At 43.3% G+C, this 21,139-nt stretch overlaps 2 protein-coding genes across 2 annotated transcripts in view; one reads left to right on the plus strand and one right to left on the minus strand.

The window, feature by feature from the left end:
• Positions 1–20,147, plus strand: part of Heatr4 (HEAT repeat containing 4) — a 31,701-nt gene extending 11,554 nt beyond the window's left edge. The window contains exons 8-16 of the mRNA XM_042692779.1: positions 1,450–1,554; positions 4,089–4,207; positions 6,019–6,199; positions 7,348–7,417; positions 8,507–8,696; positions 10,854–10,932; positions 11,535–11,694; positions 14,555–14,613; positions 19,894–20,147. Of these exons, the coding sequence (XP_042548713.1) occupies positions 1,450–1,554; positions 4,089–4,207; positions 6,019–6,199; positions 7,348–7,417; positions 8,507–8,696; positions 10,854–10,932; positions 11,535–11,694; positions 14,555–14,613; positions 19,894–20,043 (1,113 nt within the window). The 3' untranslated portion in view covers positions 20,044–20,147. The remainder of the gene's footprint in view (positions 1–1,449; positions 1,555–4,088; positions 4,208–6,018; positions 6,200–7,347; positions 7,418–8,506; positions 8,697–10,853; positions 10,933–11,534; positions 11,695–14,554; positions 14,614–19,893) is intronic.
• Riox1 (ribosomal oxygenase 1) lies at positions 14,241–16,621 on the minus strand. The gene has a single exon (XM_042692780.1). The coding sequence runs from the start codon at positions 16,568–16,570 to the stop codon at positions 14,723–14,725; it is 1,848 nt and encodes a 615-aa protein (XP_042548714.1). The 5' UTR covers positions 16,571–16,621; the 3' UTR covers positions 14,241–14,722.
• Positions 20,148–21,139: the final 992 nt, after the last annotated feature.

The raw sequence follows: 21,139 nt of genomic DNA on the forward strand, positions 1-21,139 counted from the left end.
GGAAACCAATAAAGCAGGTCGTTAGCTCAGACAATGTCAAGCACAAGTGAAAGTGCACCAAGAATGTGTAAACCTGGATATAGAATGTATACAGGGAGATGTGACAACAGATGGCTGGGAAAAGTAAGAAAAGAGTTGAAAGTAGTTTTTTTGGGTTTTGTTTTTTTGGTTTTTTGCTGGTCACGGGCCTGAACTCAGGGCCTGGGCACTGTCCCTCAGCTCTTCAGCTCAAGGCTAGCACTCTACCATTTGAGCCACAGCACCACTTACTGCTTTCTATTTATGTGGTGCTGAGGAATCGAACCCAGGGCCTCATGCATGCAAGGCAAGCACTCTATCACTGAGCTACTTTCCCAGCCCCAGTAGTTGGCTTTTTTTTTTTTTTGGCCAGTCCTGGCATTTGAGCCACAGCACCACTTCTGTTTATTGGTTTATTGGAGATAAGACTCTCATGGACTTTCCTGCCTGGGCTGAGCTTTGAACCGTGATCCTCAGATCTCAGCCTCTTGAATAACTAGGATTATAGGCGTGAGCCACCGGCTCCAGGCCTAATACATTTTCAATCAGCTTTTTACATTCACAGCTGGTGCTCTATCGCTTGACACGTGCCTCCACTTCTACCTTTTTGCTGGCTAACTGGAGATCAGAGTCTCTAGGTTTTGTCTTCCTGGGCTGATGTGATTGTTGGAACTGAGCCTCTTGAGTAGCTAGAATTGTAGGTATGATTCATTGGTGCTTGGTTCTTATGTAGTTTTCAATGGTTTCTCTCAAGAAACACATTCCAAATGTCACAACTCCTAAACTGTTAAAAAGTGTTTGTAGCTGAGCACTTGTGGCTCAAACCTGTAATCCTAGCTACTCAGGAGGCTGAGATCTAAGGATAGTGGTTCGAAGCCAGCCAGGGCAGGAAAGTCCATGAGACTCTCATTTCCAATCAACCACTCAAAAAACTGGAAATGGCACTGTGGCTCAAATGATAGAGTGCTATCCTTGAGCAGAAAGGAGCTGAGGTACAGCACCCAAGCCCAGAGTTCAAGCCCATGACCAACAAAAAGAAAAAAAAAAGAAAATGTATTAGGAAGAAAGGAAGGACGGAAGGAGGGAAGGAAGGAAAGATACCATATACCTACAATTATGCTACTTTTCAGTAGAAATGTCAAACTCACAAAGATTAAGGCATATACAACACATTTTATAGGCAAAAATAGTTAAAATCTTATTGATTGAAGCCCTCATTTCCTGTTCAGATTATTAAATCTCTGTTTTGGTCCCTAGAGTCAACTGGGTTAGCTGGAGGTATACCTCACCTCTTGTAAACCAGTTTTTCAATAGGGATGATTATCTTATGACCTTAGGACACTATGTTGGATACCATGTTAGGATATAACTTCTTCAAGATTGCAGTATCTCTAAAAGTGAGTAACTATCCATACAAATCTGTTTCCTCAGACCCTGATACACACCATGCTTGCGGTAGAGCTGAACAGCGGTCAATGGAAGGACCGAATCGTTGCCTGCAGAGCTTTTGCCAGGATCAGTGGCAACGTTTGCTTAGTGAGCCTCTTCCTTTGCTGCCAGGACAGAAAACTTCAGCAGAACTGGGCTAATTTGTCTTGCAACTTTTTGCTGCTACTTAATATCTCATTCTCAATAGACAGATCTCCAGTCTCACCTTGTTACCTCTTACTCATAATCCAAGATTATCTTCAAATATCACCATGTCCTGTGATTTAAGCCACTGCCATTTCAGTGTGATGGTAATCCATAAACTGTAAGGGAACCATAATAAAATAAGCACAAAAACTAAGACCAATATTAATAAATTTTTTTAGCAATTTGACAGTAATTTAATAGCAATGGCATTATAAAGCATCAGTCAGTGATATATTTCTACCCTATTTCATCCCTTAAACAAGTCCATCATCACTTTCTCAAGCACTGACATAAAAGAACCAACAACCCAACAAAATGGTTCTCTGAATGTTCAGTACACACATGTAAAATATAGTCCCTGCTTTTAAACAGCTGACATTGCAGTTTGAGCAACAATACTCACAAACACCTGTCTTTTTTTTTTTTTGGCCAGTCCTGGAGCTTGAACTCTGGGCGTGGATTCCTAAGCTTCTTTTGCTCACAGCTAGCACTCTACCACTTGAGTCACAACGCCACTTCCAGCTTTAAAAAGTATGTGGGACTAAGGAATCGACCCAGGGCTTCATGCATGCTAAGCAAGCACCCTACCACTAAGCTACATTCCCAGCCCAATACTCACAAACACAAAAGTTGTAAGAACAAGCATTAAATGAAAGGTGCTCTCTTAAAACTCTTCAGAGAGAAAGATTAGTGTGAACTAAACTTATCAATTAAAATTCTGTGGAGGGTGACTGGCTACAGTTGAAGAGGGAATACTAGGCAAGGAAAGCCCTAATCTCCTTTTTGCTATTACTTTCAAGCCCAAACGGAATCTTTCCCTTCTTTCTTTGTGTTACTTTATTTTTCCCCCCTTAAACAGATAATCTGGGTGTATCTGAAATGGCCCATAACATGACCATACCTACTAGAAGTACAACACCTTACCCTCTTTAACCCTCACATTCTACATATGGGGAAATACATAATCTGGCCATTCAATATCCCATGGAGAGGTGTGAGAGTTAATTCTGTCTCAAGTACTATATAGTATCCTGTAGCTAAAATCCTGGACCAGCAACAAAGCAACACCTGGGAACTTATTAGACTTGGAAAATAGGCCAACCTAATCATCATCTGCATTTTAACATCTGATTCACTTACATATTCACCTCTTTGGTACTTAATCACTCGGGATTTATTTCAAAGTAAATAGACATGAGTACTAGCCATGAATGGGGCAAAGATCCTGAGGACTTCATGACAGACGTTTGTATCTAGGCAGTATGTCTTGAGTTATTTTACTCATTCAATAAACAGTTTCTGGAGCCAGGCACCAGTGGTTCACACTTGTAATCCTAGCTACTCAGGAGATTGGTATCAGAGGATCAGGTTTCAAAGCCAGCACAGGCAGGAAAGTACATGAAGCTTCTATCTCCAAATAACCACCAAAAAGCCAGAAGTATAGCTGTGGCTCAAGTGAGAAAGCACTAGCCTTGAGCAGAAAAAGCTAAGGGACAGAACCTAGTCCCTAAGTTCAAGTCCTACTACTAGCATCAAAAAAAAATTATTTTTTGTCATTCATGGAGCCTGAACTCTGGACCTGGGTGCTGTCCCTCAGCTTTTCAGCTCAAGGTGAGCACTCTACTACTTGAGCCACAGTGCCACTTATGGCTTTTTCTGCTTATGTGGTGCTGAGGAATTGAACCCAGGGCCTCATGCATGCAAGGCAGGCACTTTACTACTGAGCCACCTTCCCAGTCCCCCCCAAAAATTTAATGAATAAAAAAAAGAAAGAAAAACAAAGCTTCTGACCATATCCTATACTGCTAAGCATTATGCTGGCACTAGTTGTGAAAAGATAATATATCTTACCTTGGTAAATGTTAAAAGCAGGTATAACAAAGCAGCTATAGAGCATTATGGTTTTCTATATTTATTGGAAGCAAAAGAGATTTCAATAAGGAGATGTATTATAGATAAATCTTAAAGAATAAATATCCGGTATCAGGTAATGGTAAAGGACGATATTTCAGGCAGGGAGAATAGCTTATTTACATTTTATATGATCATCAACTGTAATCTTAGTAAACTTCCTATAAGACAAGCACACTGATAATCAATTTTCCTGGTTTGTCTAGGGTATGAGACTTTAAGAACTAGAATCAGGAGAATCAAACTGGTCACCACCCCATTAAGTATCACTTTCAAATTTTAAGTTTCTTCCATGGATTATATTGGTCCTGATGCTAAAGAGCAGTTTAAATGATGAACTTGGAAAAAGCCAGGATTCAAGTCCTAGTTCTAACACTCACCAGGTTAACCTTAGGCAAGTTAATTATCTGTAAATAGTAGTAACATTTGCTATATTGGATGGTTTGATGGAGAAAGGGGTTACAGGACAGCATTTATAAAATTAACATTTGCAAATGATAACTAATTATTACATCTGTTTATAGGATATGAAACATAAATTGATCCAGCTGATGTGGAATGACTGGAGTAAGGAAGTGAGGCAAGCAGCTGCTCAAGCACTAGGACAAATGAGCCTTGGGAAAGAGGTGCATGACACAATCAGGTATGACCTAGGAGAAACTCTTCTAAGGAATGTTTAGTGGGAGCTGGGTGTGCTGAAGGCTCACATCTGTAATTCTAACTACCCAGTCAGTCCAGGCAGGAAAGTGCATGAGACTCTCATCTCTACTAAACTGCCAAAAAGTTGGTGCTGCGGCTCAGGTGGCAGAGTTCTAGCCTTGAGCAAAAAGAATCTCAGGGACAGTGCTCAGGGCCTGAGTTCAAGCCCCAGGAGTAGAAAGAAAAAAAAAAAGAAGTATGAGTCATTTCTGATGAACACAGGCAAGATGATACGCAAATGCCCAATTAAAAATATCAAATCAGCCAGGCTCACACCTATAATCCTACCTACTCAGGAGGCTCAGATCTATAGGACCAAGGTTTGAAGCCAGCTGGAGCAGGAAAGTCTACAAGAGTGTAGCTCCAAAATATATAACCAGGAAAAAGCCAGACTGAAAGAATGGATCAAGTGGTAGAGTAGTAGCTGAACAAAGGTGAGACCTAAAGTTCAAAGACCAGTACTACCTGCACCCCCTCAAAAAATTCAAATCAAGGGCTGGGATATAGCTCAATGTCAAAGCACTTGCCTAACAAGTACAATGTCCTGGATTTGATCCCCAGTACCAAAAAAGACAAAAAAGTTTAAAAATAAACAAAGAACCCTGGACCAGGTGCCCAGAGCTCATACTTGTAATCCTAGCTACTCAGGAGGCTGAGAACTGAAGATTGTAGTTTGAAGCCAGCCTGGGCAGTAAAGTCCATGAGACTTTTATCTCAAATTAATTACCAAAAAGCCAGAAGTGGAACTATGGCTCAATTGATAGAACACTAGTCTTGAGCAAAGCTCAGGGACAGCACCCAGGCCCTGAGTTCAAGCCCCCAGGACCAGAAAAAATAATTAAAGTAAAACTGTAACAAATACTCATATACTATAACTGCTATAGAAATACTGAGTAAAATGTGAGTTAGAGGAGTAAGACCAAGTCTCATAGAGACTGTAGTCACTCCAGGCTGTGTGAAAACTGCCAAAATAAGAATCACACAGTGGAGGCTGGGAAGGTGGCTCAGTGGTAGAGCACTTGCTTTGCATGTATGAGGCCCTGGGTTTGATTCCTCAGCACCACATAAGCAAAAAGAAAAAAGCCGGAAGTGGTGCTGTGGCTCAAGTGGTAGAGTGCTAGCCTTGAGCTGAAGAGTTGAGGGACAGCACTCAGGCCCAGAGTTCAGGCCCCAGGACCGGACCCCCCCCCCAAAAAAAAAAAAAAAAAAAAGAATCACACAGTGCTGGTGGCTGACACCTGTGATTCTAGTTACTAAGGAGGCTGAAATCTGAGAGTTGCAGTTCAAAGCAAGCCCAGGCAGGGAAGTTATCTTTAATTAGCCACCAGAAAACCAGAAGTGGTTCTGTGGCTCGAAGTGGTAGAGTGCTAGCCTTGAGCAAAAGAACTCAGGGACAGCACCCAGGCCCCTGAGTTCAAGCTCCACAACCAATATCCTTCCCTCCCCCCCACACCCCAAGAAAAAGAATCACACAAGTAAGAGCTTTGGAGAGGAAATGTCATTCTCACAAGGAATAAAAGTTGATCCTTTCCTTTACTCAGTCATTTAACACAGCTAAGCTAGGTAATAGATATTCAAGCAAATAGCGGAGATCTTTACCCAGTGAAATTTACTTTAATGGGCATAAGCTGAAGAAAGGGTAGGGCTAAATAACAGAAAACCTATAACACTGTCATTTTTATCTTGGGGGCAGAGAGAAGGTGTTATGCACTAAAAGTTTGAAGAGGAAAATTAAAAGCCATTTGTGCCTTATAGGGTTAAGCTGGGTCAAGGAAATTCCCAGGAGCGTGTAGAGGCCCTTTCCCTGATAGGCGGACTCAAGCTTATGACTGCAAAACTTCTCCCAAGCTTCCTACATTGCTTCTCTGATGACTTCATAGCAGTTCGGCAGGCAGCCTGTTTAGCAGCAGGTGCCCTGAAGATCCAGAATAAGTTGGTAAGTAAACAAGAAATGTTCCCTGCTTGACCTGAAGAGGGCATTGCTTTCCTTTTGTGCACAGTACATTTACTATCCTTTGGGGGACCCAGAATGAGACCAGAGCCTGGGAGGTAAGGTGGTGATATAGAGTACATCAATTGGTAAAAACCATTTAACTCCCAGCTAGTCTAAGCTTTAAGCTAGAGTTAACTAGCTTCTCATTAATGATCAGGAGCTGATAAGCTTTAGGATCAACCCTAGTTAACAGGGGAAAGCCTGAGTGTAGCTCAGCAGTAGGTTCAGGAGGCAGTATAAATTTAGCATGAGCAAGACTGGACATGATCCCAGCACACACGCACACACACACACACACACACTGGACATGATCCCAGCACACACACACACACACACACACACACACACACACACACACACTGGACATGATCCCAGCACACACACACACACACTGGACATGATCCCAGCACACACACACACACACACACACAAACACACACACACACACACACACACACACACACACACACACTGGACATGATCCCAGCACACACACACACACACACACACACACACACACACACTGGACATGATCCCAGCACACACACACACAAACACACACACACACACACACACACACACTGGAGTGGAGACATAGCTCTATAGTAGAATGATTACCTAGCAATCACCCTGAATTAACCCCCCAAAAAAGTTCTACGTATGACCATATACCTATAAATTGAAGAACATCCACAGAGAGCAGAAAATTCGGCTCATACCATGTACTGTCTCCTGCATTTGTCACTAGAATTAAGAAAATGTGCCGGGCGCCGGTGGCTCACGCCTGTAATCCTAGCTACTCAGGAGGCTGAGATCTGAGGATCACGGTTCAAAGCCAGCCTGGGCAGGAAAGACCTTGAGACTCCTATCTTCAGTAAACCACTAGAAAACCGGAAGTGGCACTGTAGCTCAAGAGGTAGAGCACTCACCTTGAGCTGAAGAGCTGAGGGACAGCACCCAGGCTCAGAGTTCAAACCCCATGACCAAATAAACAAACAAAAAAAGTTAGTTTCAGTTGCAGCACTTGACAAGTGGGAAGTCCCTGTTTCTGGTCTATTCTTCAACTTAATATTGCCTTTTGTCTATCCCAGGTGCTCGAATGCCTCCTGAAACTGATGCACAGAGATCCATACTGGAAAATCAAGGCTTTTGCCATTCGAGGTATTTCAGAAGTTATGGCTCAATTTAAGAAAAAAAAAAATTCCTTTTCCTATTTTAGTACAGATGATTCCCAGAAATATTCTAGTAAGGGAGTGGAAATCTCTCAGGTCCTTCCTTGAGGTCCGAAAGATTTTCTTCTTTTTAATATTTAGTTGAGGATCCCAAGTCTAAATCTATGCCAAACTTGTTACTCACCTGGGTAAGACAGGCCCAGCCAACAGAATTACGGATGAGTTCCAAGTAGTAACCCATCTTCCTTTCCCTAGAGGTTTTCAACTGTAGCAAAAAGTCAAGACTAGATTCAACATCACTAAGAATCCTAAAACCCTACTCTCAGATTTCCCTAGTTTCTTTCTAGGACCTTTGGCATTGCTCACTTTCTGATATGACCTTCAATAGATTCCTAGCAGGATCAGACATATGCAACTTGTGAAATAATCATGGCTTTTTGTCCCATCACCCTGACTTAACTATGGTAGGCTTCAAAGTTATCAGTCCAAATCTCTTCTGTAAATAGGCAAATTAGTTCTTACTCATAGCCTGGGCAAGGATGTTATGAAATATCCTCTTTTCAGAATCTTTTGGAAATAGTATCCCACTTAACCCACGCTTGAACCTTTTTTTCTTTTGTATTTTTGCTGGCACTGAGACTTGGACTCAGGACTTCATGCTTGCTGGCTTGCTTGTTCCGCTAGCTGTTTATCACCCGAGGCATCCCTCTAGCCCCACTTTTTGCTAATTATTTTAGCGACGGAGTCTAGTGGACTTTTCTGTCCAGGCTTTGGATCTGAGTCTCCTGAATAGATTATTACAGGAGTGGGCCATCAGCAACCCAGCTTGCTTTTTTTTTTTTTTTTTAATGATGGTGCTAAGAATCAAACCCAAGGCTAGGCAAGGGTTTTAACACCAAGCTATATAGCCTCAGTCCTCTAAAGTACTTTTAAAAATTTTGTAATTAACCCTAAAATGGTAAGCAATTGTCATCCAAAAGGAAAGAGACTGTACATAACACTCTTCTTTCTGGATACAGGATATAGCCAAGTCAGGTTTCAGTGAGGTTTCAGTCAGGTTGCCCTCTCACCTTTGCAGCCTTGGGACAGATTGGACAAGTGAGTCCCCAGCTGACAGATCTCCTGCTCTGGGCTATCCACTATGAAGACGCACCAGGAGTACGACTGGAAGCGTGTCGTAGCATTCAAGCCCTCAAACTTCAGGGGGACCAAGTCAGGGATACCTTCCTACATGTACTGCTCCTGGAGAACCATGAGGCTGTTCTCAAGTAAGTGCTAAAAGTCCACTGTAGTTCTTGTGCTGTTATACTGCCTGACTGGGTTTTCTTGGGGGTACTGGGATTTGAACTTATGCTTACTAAGTAGGTACTCTACTACTTGAGCAATGCCCCCTTAGTTATTTCTTTTTAATTACAGTCTTATGCTTTTTGCCCAGACCAGCCTTGGACCAAAACCCTACCAGTTATATACTATCTGAGGTTACAGATATACATCATCACACTGGCTTGTCTGAGATATCTCACTAACTTTGTTGCCTGGGCTAGCCTTGAACCTCTATCTTTCCAATTTCTGCCTCCCTAATAGTTGAGATTACAGAAATACACTACCATGCCAGGCTCTTAAGTTACTCATATATTCAACTTTTACTAAGAGTCTACTGTGCTGGTACCATATCTTTAACTTGGAGCCTCTCATTCTGATTCTGAAGTTAACAGCTGGCACTCTGCACTTGACCCTTGCCTCCACTACAGTTATTTTGCTGGCTAATCTGGAAATAAGAGACTCTCATACTTTTCTGTCTTGGCTGGCTTAAAACCATGATCTCAGATCTCAGTCTCTTAAGTAGCTAGGATTTTAGGTGTAAACCACTTGTGCTTGGCAACACAGGCTTTAGGTTAAAAAAAAAGTATTGGGGTTTGGATTTGGTGCCAGTGACTCCTAACTATAATCCTAGCTACTCAGGAGGCTGAGATCTGAGGATCATGGTTTGGAGGCAGCCTGGTCAGCAAAGCCCATGAGACTCTCCAGTAAACTACCAAAAAGCCAAAGTGGAGCTGTATCTCAAGTGGTAGAGCACTGGCCTTGAGCAAAAGAAGCGAAGGGTAATACCCAGGCCCAGCATTCAAGCTCCAAGACCAGTATACCTCCACCCCAAAAAGGAGTTGAATTCCACCCACATCATGCAATAGTTACATGAACCTGGTCAGCACTTAAAACTCTCTAAGCCTATTTAAGTATTAGATGCAAGTTACAGTCTAAGGGGCAGGGAACCTTTTTTCTGGACATGCTTGATCCTCAAAAATTACATTACTAGCTGAGTACCAGTGGCTCATGCCTGTAATCCTAGCTACTCAGGAGGCTGAGGCCTGAGGCTCACAGTTCGAAGCCAGCCTGAGCAGGAAAGTACCCATGACAATTATGTCTCCAATTAACCATTCAAAGTGGCACTGTAGCTCAAGTGGTAGAGCACTAGTCTTGAGTACAGAGGCTCCAGAACAACAACTCAGGCCCTGAGTTCAAGCCCTACAACTGACCAAAAAAAAAAGGAAAGAAAAGAAAAAGGAAAAATTATGTTGTTGCTGGGCTCACACCTGTAATACTAGCTATTTAGGAGGCTGATATCTGAGGATTTCAGTTTGAAACCAGCCCAGGCTGGTTTAACCAGCAAAAAGCCAGTAGAAATGTGGTTCAAGTGGTAGAGTACCATCCTTGAGTAGCTAAGGGACAGCACCCAGACCCTGATAAACTGCAATACTGGCACCAAAAAAAGAAAAAGTTATTTTTATGATTTACTTCATATAAATGTACACCGTTATTTAAAAAGGCTCCTTAATTTGTTGAATTGTGAGTGTCCTGCCTGCAGTTGCCTTGGCAGAACTAGACCAAATGATTTCAGCATGGAGACCAGCCATTCATCAACCTGTTATATTATAGTGCTGTGGTGACAATTAACTGAGAAGACATTTGTTACCCATTATAAAAGTATTCAATAGTTACCTACTAATAGCTTCAAGTAAGTTATTTCCAAACTATACAATAGTTGTACAAACTAATTGTGATAACCACTTTACCTTGAGGACTCAGCAAAACTGGATTGGAATTTAGTATTCTTCCCAAATGCCAAGTCCTATATTCCCTATCCCACCCCTACATCTTCTCCCATATGTTTTGTTTTTTGCCAGTCCTGGTGCTTGAACTTGGGGTCTGGGGACTGTCTCTGAGCTTTTTTTGCTCAAGGCTAGCACTCTACCACTTAAGCCACAGCACCACTTCCAGCTTTTTGTTTATGTGGTACTGAGGAATCGAACCCAGGGTTTCATGTATGCTAAGCGAGCACTCCACCACCTTGCCACATTCCCAGGCCTTCCATATGTTTTTTTTGAGGACAGGATAGAATAACCTAAGAAGTCTTTCTTATTTTTCAGGGAAGTTTATCAGGCAATGACAACACTCAACATAGATAAAGAAGGTCATCAAGAACTGCTTCAGGAAATCAAGAACAAGGTAAGTATAAACTTTTTTCTAGAGAATATTCAGGAGCATCAAAGACCCATTTTCTCCTAAGTATGTACATATACTTTCCCTCATCACAGAAATACTCCACAACTTTAAACATAGATATATCATATGAAGATGCAAAACACTTGTACAAAATTGAGTTATAAAATTCTAGTCACAGAAAGAAAAGGTAAAATTCTAATAGTCCCATGAAGGAGGAATCCTCAAAATCAGAGGTTGTTTTTAAAGTTTCCTTTCCATCCCATGTTTTTTTTCTTCACTATGCTTTACAAGGCCAGGCCTGTGGGAAGAATTCAAAATTCAATAAATATACAAGCTTTTTCATAGAAATATGAAGTGAGTCATAGTAACAGAGAGACAAGCAAGGAACAGCTAGAAGAAAGGTTCCTCATCTATGCCTGAAATCCAACTTGTTTTTTCTCTTTTGCATTAGATATTAGAAAGAATTTTCTAAATTTTCCTTCTCCTTCTTAAACTGAGCCCTATTTGCCAAAGGTATAATTTTAATAAGCATGATAACCAGTTACTTTATTAATGTTTTTATTGCCTAGTACAGTTGTTTTTAACCTCCTTCTTGTCTAATCTAGATTCAAGCGCTAAACCAAAAGGACTTGCTGAACCAGAAAATACTCAAAATGGAGATGGTCGTAGGAAAAGTGAAGGAAGAAGCAAAACGTATTTACTCACATCCCAAAGAAGGGAAAAAAACATTAGATTTCCCTACTTTTCTCCAAGATACTTTTCAAGGTAGGTTTCCTAGGTTGTTGACTCCTTTAAAACAACAACAACAACATCTTTTTCAGAATCTAGATGTTTGGGACTAAGTGGGGAGCCTTGAAGTTAACCCTTCCTTTTCTTGGTTATCTTTTTTCTTCTTCCTCAGCCTTTCTGGTTTTGTTGTTTTGTTTTCCTCTTGTCTACCAGGTTTTTAAATTCATTTGTGGTTTTGTCTAAGGTACCGCTATTGGATATGATTTAAAAGTTTGCTGAAGGGCTAGAAGTGTGGCTCAAGTAGAACAGATGCCTACTGAGTACAAAGCTCTGAGTTCAAACCTTAGTTCTGAAAACAAAACACAGATAAAAAACTTAGGTCAAAAAAAGACATATAGGAAGTGGCACTGTGGCTCAAGTGGTAGAGTGCTTGCCTTGAACTGAATCTCTGAGGGACAGTGCCCAAGCCCAGAGTTCAGTCTTTATAAAAACAAAACAGAAAAATCTACTGTGTATCTTAAGCAACCCCCAAAAGTATCAGCTTTGTTTTTACAATTAACTAGTGCCCTACCACTTGAGCCACAGCATCACTTCTGGCTTTTTTCTGCTTATGTGGTGCTGAGGAATCGAACGCAGGTCCTCATGCAAGCACTCTACCACTAAGCCAACTTCCCAGCCTCTACAATTAACTTTTTTTTTTTTTTTTTGTCGGTTGTGGGGCTTGAACGCTGGGTATGGACACTATCTCTCAGCAATTCAGCTCAAGGCTAGCGCTCTACCACTTGAGCCACAGCGCCACTTCCTACAATTAACTTTTAAGAGTGGTTATCTCTGGAAAGAGAGGTTGGAGGAAAAGTTACCAACATCTATGCTTTATGCTATAAAAATGTATAAAATCTCAGGACATCACCTAAACGATGAGGGTGCAGAAATCAAGCAAAATATACTTACAAAGTTTGCGTGCCCAAGCATAACATCAGTCACTCAGCCAGCTGCCTACCAGCCACCACCCCAAACCCAGGTCTTTGGGTTCCAAGTCCAGTATTCTTTCTGGTATGCCAGCTCTTTTCCACCAACCACTGATATTAGTCACTTGTCAGATTTGGGGGAATTTCTTCCAACTGCCAGAAAAAATAAAAAGTGGAAAGTAACTTGAACACCAGCCTTTCTTCATGGCCTCATTGCTAGTTATTTATTAAGGCTAATGACAGCATAACTGGGTAATATGCTGCCCTTTTGGGAGCAGCACCAGCCACTGATTGAGAATTGAGCAGAGCTGGTCGCCGGTGGCTCATGCCTATAATCCTAGCAACTCAGGTGGCTGAGATCTGAGGATCACGGTTCAAAGCCAATTCAGGCAAGAAAGTCCATGAAACTCTTATGTCCAATTAACCACCAGGAAACGGGAAGTAGCACAGTGGCTCAAGTGGCAGAGTGCTCATCTTGAGCTGACGAGCTCAGAGACAGCACTCAAGACCAGAGTTCAAGCCCCATGACCGACAGAAAAAAAAACAAAAAAACCAGAAACAATATATCCTCTAAAGCTGATCCTGTTAATGGGAAATAACTTTTCTGCAAGTATTGTCCTGTTTGGGATTCAAATAGCAAAACTAAAGTGAGTAAATTACCCCCGCACCAATGAGTTATTCTTCTTGGGGGGGAGGGGGGGTTTGGGGAGGGTTTACCAAGGAACATAAAGCCTCAAGTGTACTAAGAAATTGCTTTACCACTTGTGTCCCAGGCTTTCTTCTTTAGTAAGTTAACATGTTTTTGTGTTGTTTTGGTGCCAGTCCTGGGGCTTGAACTCAGGGCCTGGGCACTGTACCTGAGCCTTTTTGCTCAAGGTTAGCACTCACCACTAGAGCCACAGTTGCACTTCTGGCTGGTTTTTTTTTTTTGGGGGGGGGAGGTGGGGGGTTCCGGTCATGGGGCCTTAACTCTTGGCCTAGGCGCTGTCCCTCAGCTCTTCTGCTCAGGCTAGTGCTCTACCACTTGAGCCACAGCGCCACTTCTGGCTTTTTTCTTTTTTTGCTTATGTGGTGCTGAGGAATCAAACCCAGGGCCTCATGCATGCAAGGCAAGCGCTCTACCACTGAGTCACCTTCCCAGCACCTGGCTGTTTTTTATTTTTAGTAGCTAATTGGAGATAAGGAGGCAGGAATTTTCCTGCCTGGGCTGGTTTTTGTTTTGTTTTGTTTGCTAGTCCTGGGGCTTGGACTCACAGTGTGGACACTGTCCCTGAGCTTCTTTTTGCTCAAGGCTAACAATCTACCACTTGAGCCACAGCACCACTTCCAGCTTTTTCAGTGTATGTGGTACTGAGGAATCGAACCCACGGCTTCATGCATGCTAGGCGAGCTCTCTACCATTGAGCCACATCCCCAGCCCCCTGGGCTGGTTTTGAACTGCAATTCTCAGATCTCAGGCTCCTGAGTACCTAGGATTACAGGCATGAGCTACCAGCTAACATGCTTCTTTTATATGTTGCAACTTCTCCAAATTGCCTTTCAAGTCATTATAGATTTTCCTTATGTCCCTCTTCCTCCTGTATTTCTTCAAACCAACCAACATAACAACCTAGGCTTAGAAAAAGAAAACATTTCTTGTCACTTTAATAACTCTTCTAATAGTCATAGAAACATAATAACAAACAGCATACCAATCCCAAGCCCTCTCTCCCCCCAAAAAACCTGATGAAAAAACTCAAATGAAAAATGCACTTGCAAAAAACTTCGAATGTGTCAAGCAGTATGACCCAGTCAGTGTTACACAGTACCCTGAAGGCTGAGGAGGATGAAGTTGGTGTTCTGAAATGATCAGGGATCAAGGTTATTTGTCAAAAAAAAAAAAAAAAGTTTGTTTTTCCTCTAATTTCTGCTTTTAATTTTTTACCTAGATGAAATGGTTCTTTCTAGAAGACCATCTGAGATCTGTAACACTGAAGCAGTCATAAAGGTATGTATGACCACACTGGTGATTATCAAGGTAAGGAATTTTTCTTTTTAAAAAAGTGACAATGGCAGTAGAGAATCAGTTCTGCAATATTTCAACCATCAACAAGAAACTAGTTTAGAGTTAGAGGCATCTTGGTGATCAGCAGCCCCTTATCATACAACATGGTTGCTAAAGAAAGCTGGTCTTCCACATTGTCACACGGCAGATCTCCTACTCTTACAAATTCTGGGTAGGAGCGAAGCAAGAGTTCCATAGCATCAGCTTGCTGGGGGTATATTTCCAAGCACTTAGGTTCCTCCAGATGATAAACACGAGAGTTTTCCACCGTGTAATAGAGGAACAAATGGCCTCCCTCGCCCACCATCCGAGCTATGCCATCCTGCAGCATGTGGACTTCTGTTTCTGTTGTCAGCTGGGCCCCCACATTTACAGGTTCTCCAGCCTCCCAGCGAATTGGCAACCCATAAACACTTAGTGCTCTCTCCCTATCAGTCAACACCGGGGGCAGAGAATCGTGGATGAAGTCTTTGGCTCGCTGGTCAGCCACAGCATCAACAGGAGCAAAGTGTCCCAGGCGGGCAACCAAGACCCGCACCTTTTCCATGAAAGCAGTTCTTCGAGGATCTTTTGAATCTGAATGCTGGGCTCCCATGTAATCCATGAAGTCTCGGGGCAGACCCCTCCGAAATTCCACGTTTTCTTCCATTGCAGCCTGAATTGCCAGAGGCAGGACGGCTTCCACGAAGTCACCCCAGGTATTGCGCTGGTATGTAGACAAAGTGAGGTGCAGGGAGTGCACCCCATCCTGGCATTCTGCTTGATGAATGAAGCCCCGAGGAAAATAGAGCAAATCTCCAGATTCCAACACAGTCTGAAGCACCGGCTCGCCAAGATCTTCCTGGCTGAAGTTGGGGCTAGATATCAAGGCCAGTTCTTCAGTTGGAACGCGAGGTCTGTAGACACGCCAGAGTTTCCTACCTTCCAGCTGCAGCACAAAAGCCTCGATGTCATCGTAGTGAGGGGCAAAGCCCTGCGAGTTGGGGGGAGTGAGGTAAACATTGGAGCCTGCCATGCTTCCAAACTGTTCCTGGAGCACCGCCAAAAACTGCCAGACGGTGGCAGAGAAAGCCTGCGGACAAAGGAGGCGCAAAGAGCAGCCGGCCTGGTACAGGGACCACGCCGCGGCGGGCAGGGCGCGACCCGGTGGGTTTAGGGTCTCGCGGCGCCCGTTGACGTAGCGCGCGGCGTCCAGGTGCTGCCCAAACTGCACCTCCTCCTGGCGAAGTATGGCGTCCAGGTCGGCCGTAGAGAAAAGGCCCTGGTAGTAGGCGTGATCCTGCCGCCGCACCAGCACCGCCTCCCGCTCCCAAAGGCGCCGGTAGAAATGGTCTGGCGGCACGGGCGCGATAAGCCACTCGAAGAGGCGCGCCGCCCGCCGCCGGCTGCTGGAGATGCGGTTCAGCTCCGCCAGGATGCGCTGCAGCGGGGAGTCCCGGGGGAGCTCCCCTCCCGCCTCGTCCACCTGCGGGCCCGACAGCGTCCCGGGCGGAGCGCTGGCCGCGAAGTGCTGAGCAGCGCCGCGGAGGGCCGCGGGATCGGCCGGGGCCAGCCCCAGGCGCGCGGCAGGCGAGGCCTCCAGCAGCTCTGCCGACCCCCGCAGGCCACGCGGCTCCCGCCGGCCCGTGTCCCAGACGGCTGCAGCCGCAGGCCCGCTAGGCAGCGCCGCCCCCGCGCCGTCGGCCGTCGGCTCCACTCGCGAGTCCTCGGAATCCTCGCCCGGCGGCGCCGGAGCCCTCAGTGCAGCCACGCGGGACGCGCCATTTCTCCTCAGCTGCCTCCGGACCTTCCTGGGCCTCAAGGGCAGAGCCAAGACCGACCCGCTGTGGGGCTGGGGCTGGCGCCGGCGCCTGACCCGCCCGCGCCTCAACTGCCCCACGCTGGGCTGGAGCCCATCCATGCTGTGAGACCAAACTACGAGTCCCGTGGGGAGCTGACCGGAAAGAACCTCAGCCCGGTTCCCGCTGCGGTGCGTTCTGGGAAGGGGGCGTGGCTTCACCCTGTCGGGGGTTGGCCACGCCTACCATCCTCTTCCAGGCCCCTCCCCTCTCCTGCGTGGGTCATTCTCTGAGGGACAGGATCCCTGGCAACTTATGAAGACTTCACATTCAGGAAGCAATTGAAAAATTAAGTTTCTAGTCACTCTAGGAGGAAAACAATTGGCCACTTCTAGTCTGCATATTGCCACGTTCCTCTGCTGTCCTCATTTATGTGAACAGAATTATGTCCCAGCGGCCTCCCACTATTAAGTGCCCTAATTCTTTTTCATTGAATGTTACCAGGCAAAGTTCGAGATTCTACACAAATCCCAGGTCCAACTAGTCCACTTTACACATAACTTCACTGATCGAAGCTCTAAGAGTTTCTGCCCCTAACTTCCTTTCTTCGTTAGAAATCTTTTTTTTTTTTTTTTGGTCGGTCATGGGGCTTGAACTCTGGGCCTGGGCGCTGTCCCTGCGCTCTTCAGCTCAAGGCAAGTGCTCTACCGCTGGAGCCACAGCACCGCTTCTGATTTTCAAGTGGTTTATTGGAGATGAGAGTCTCACGGACTTTCCTGCCCAGACTGGCTTTGAACCTCAATCCTCAGATCTCAGCCTCCTGACTAGCTAGGATTACAGGCGTGAGCCACCGGCGCCTGGCCTTCGTTAGAAATCTTTGCAGTCGGTTACCCTCTCTCTGAAAAATAACTTAGAAACTTCTGTATGCCCATTCTTGGTGTTTGTCCTTCCTACCATCTGAGGTTTTCTTTCATTAGCTACAGCTTCTCAAGAGAATCTGCCATCTTTATTTTCCCTGATGATTAAATAAACCACTTAAATCTGGGCCTCTCATTTAACAGACAATGTGGTAAGCATAATGGTGTTACACTTGAGAATGTGGTTACTGTCTTTGTGCACCTATTGTTGCATTGTTTTGGATTATTAACATTGTTGTTTTGAGACAAGGACTCTCTACGTAGCCCAGGCTGGCCTTAAACTGATGATTTTCCTGTCTCAGCCTCCCCGGTGCTAGGATTATGGGCATACTCAGTCCTCTATTGTTGCTTTTTTTTTTTGTTTTTGGTCTGTTCGTGGGGCCTGAACTCTGGGCCTGGGTGCTGTCCCTCAGCTCTTCAGCTCAAGGCTAGCGCTCTACCACTTGAGCCACAGCGCCACTTCCAGCTTTTTTCTTTTTGCTTATGTGGTGCTGAGGAATCGAACCCAGGGCCCCATGCATGCAAGGCAAGCGCTCTACCACTGAGCCACCTTCCTAGCCCTCTATTGTTGCTTTATCTGTAAAGTTTACTAATATTCATATGAATCATGAATATTAGTAAGGAAACGTAATTTTTGTCATTGTGAATAAAGTTTGTTAAAATGTTTCCCAAATGCCTTAACCTCCTGAATGTTGGGATTTCAGGTGAAGCAAGTGAGCAGGATAGCAGTCAGGAATGGGGAGCTTACAATTCTGTTTGCATATGTCCCATGGAAGCTTAAGTAAATCAATGGTGACCCATATCAGACAAGGTTGAGCTGGTATAGCTGGCATAATACCTGAACAAGGTACTTGGCTGAGGACCAAAGCAGGGGCTTAAACAAACCTACATTCTCCAAAGTCCTGTGCTCTAGTACAAGGCTACAGGATCAAGAAGCATGGACAGCAGGAGAAGCACTCTCTTCCTAATTGACACAGAGACAGTGTTTGCTGCAGAACCCTGATATTGGATCTCTTGGGGGAGATATAGATAAAGAGGACATATCACATTTGTTACTGGGAATTGAATTGCCTTTTCAAAAAGAGTGGTTTTCAGTTGACCGAGGACACATCCTACATAGAGGAATATACTAGGTTTCCCTGTCTGTGTAGCTGGCTGTGCTCAGCTTCTAAGAGCTGCTTATCATTTCCATGTGCTCTACACATTATCTCCTTCTCCCAGTATTTCCTGTGACCTCATCCTCTTCTTTTTCCAGCATCTTGGGATTTCCTCAAATACAGAATCTTGTTGATAGCTCTGTCCTCTGGTTTCCTCTGGAACTAGGAGTTGCCTTTTGGAACCTGACTATCTTTAATTTCATCAGTTTTTCCCTGAGGCATTACTAGGTTCTTACTATAAAAGGAGCTATTAATAACTCTGTGTGTGTGTGTGTGTGTGTGTGTGTGTGTGTGTGTGTGTGTGCACGCATGCTGGTCCTAAGGCTTGAACTCAGGGCCTGGACATTTTCTCTGAGCTATTTTTGTTCAAGAGTAGAATTCTTCCACTTGAGCCACAGCTCCACTTCCAGCTTTTTTTAAATAACCATTTTCATATAGACATAATTTAATAATTTGGAGTAATGTTCTTAATATATTGTTGAATGGAGAAAAGGCAGATAAAAGTAAGAATTACATTTGAATCCTATTTATTGCTTACAGATGTGTGTCAGAGTGTATGTATATGTTTATCCATACATCCACATATACTACTTAAAACACTTTAGAAATCTTTGTTACAATAGATAGCGATTAATAGATCACTTAAACTTCATTAAACTTTTAGTATCCTTTGCTCATTAATTCTACTCCTAGAAATCTATCTTTCAAAAATATTGACCCTAGCCAGGTGCTAGGGGCTCATGCCTGTAATCCTAGCTACTCAGGAGGCTGAGATTTGAGGATTGAAATTCAAAGCCAGCCCAGGCAAGGAAAGTACATGAGACTCTTACCTCCAATTAACCACCAGAAAACTGGAAGCAGTGCTGTGGCTCAAGTGGTAGAATGCCCATCTTGAGCTAAAGAGCTCAGGGACAGTGCCCAGGCCCAGAGTTCAAGCCCTACAACCAACCAAAACCCAAACGACAACAACAACAACAACAAAAACATAGTTGTGATTTTTTTAAACAAAAACAAATGAACACCATGGTATTATATAATTTTAATTTTTAATTTATAATACAGTTTGGATATCTTTTCTTGGCACTTTTTAAAAGTAATTGTTTAATAGTACATATTTGAATAAGTTCCAGTTTTGAAATATTACAAAATTGTAATTCGTATATGATTATTACATATATATGTAATCATATATACCTCATATATATAATCTCATATACATATATATTTATATTTATGTCATGTCTAGGGTCAGGGCAAATTCTTACTAACTTAAGTAACTCACAAAGTTATTCTACCAAACCATGGTTAAAGAGATTTTCACTTTGGGTCTATCTTCTCATAACTTGCTCATATATTACTATTTCTTTCCAGCCTGTGTTGCCCCCAACACCAAATCCCTGGCTACGAAGTCCACTTGTAGCCCTTAACATGCGAAGAAGTCGGCCACCATTAGATCTCCGTACCATCCGGGAAAAAAGGATTGCTATGGGACCTTTTGGGACTCCCAGTGAGGAGTTGTAGCTGGATAATACTCAGACTTTTTTCCAGACTCAAGACTTCTCCCTTTGGAAGGAAAGATGCTCATGGATAGACTGAATGCTTCTCTTGCTCCAGGAAGCAAGCAGTGCTGGACCAGGTCACATTCAGTCTCTTTCATTGACTTGTTACAATCTTCTTGTTACTATATTTATAAAGAAAAATTAATTAACAATCTACTTGATTTCTTAATGTGTGTCATTTACATAGAGGTTTAAAAAAGTCTGACATCACATTAGGTGACACAGTATATTTTCCCATACCTTTCAAAGGTCATATTCTAAATACAGCCAGAGCCTTAGGCGAGAAATAAAATTTTTGTACAGGAGAAATGTCAAGACTCAGTATCTTTTTCAAGCTGTACAAATTCTCCTCTTGAACCCAAATTAGAATCATGTTTGTCTAGGAAAGAAAACCACAAGTCTAGTCTCATTAAAGAGGAAGTTCTTAAACTTCAGTCCACAAAGCTATGTGAAAATCAAGTCACAGGAACATTACAAAATAAACCAAATACCAACACAGTCATTTCCTCCTTTATACTGTGTAGGAGGATGTGAACACATTTAGATGCTGAAGAAAGAACTTATCTGTTTCTAGCCCCGATTTCCAATTCTCATAAGATTTGGACATTGTGAAACATCTTCACATTATCTGTATCATGAAACAAGATTCTGTAAGAGCACTTAATAGCCATAGAAAAGAAAAAGAAAAAAAAAATAGCCACGAAAAGGAGAGACCCAGTATTCAAAGAAGTGTGAATCCAGGTTCAACAATATATGTTTTCCTCTCTTTTCCCAAATGTATTCTCTTTTCTGCTGGCACTATTATTAGTAAAATGTAAAAAGCATTACTTTTCCTCCATGAACTGGCAGCCACAAAACATGACAAGGAGAATGTAATTTTACTGTATAACAGAAAACCTTCCCTTTTCCTGACTCATGTAATCCATGCTTTCATTTGTTACTGGATACATTTACTCTCAGTGAAATACTGATCTAAGAAGAACCATTGCATACAGTATATTAAAATTATTCCCACATCTAACCTGAGGATTCTGGGATCTGGCTCCCATGAGGCATTT

The sequence above is a fragment of the Dipodomys spectabilis genome, unplaced genomic scaffold (genome assembly GCF_019054845.1).
Source record: "Dipodomys spectabilis isolate Male_0828 unplaced genomic scaffold, ASM1905484v1 ptg000157l, whole genome shotgun sequence".
Lineage (NCBI taxonomy): Eukaryota > Metazoa > Chordata > Mammalia > Rodentia > Heteromyidae > Dipodomys > Dipodomys spectabilis.

What these genes read in the sequence shown, in the direction of transcription:
- Riox1 (XM_042692780.1), bottom strand. Translation starts at nt 16,570, where the DNA reads ATGGATGGGCTCCAGCCCAGCGTGGGGCAGTTGAGGCGCGGGCGGGTC.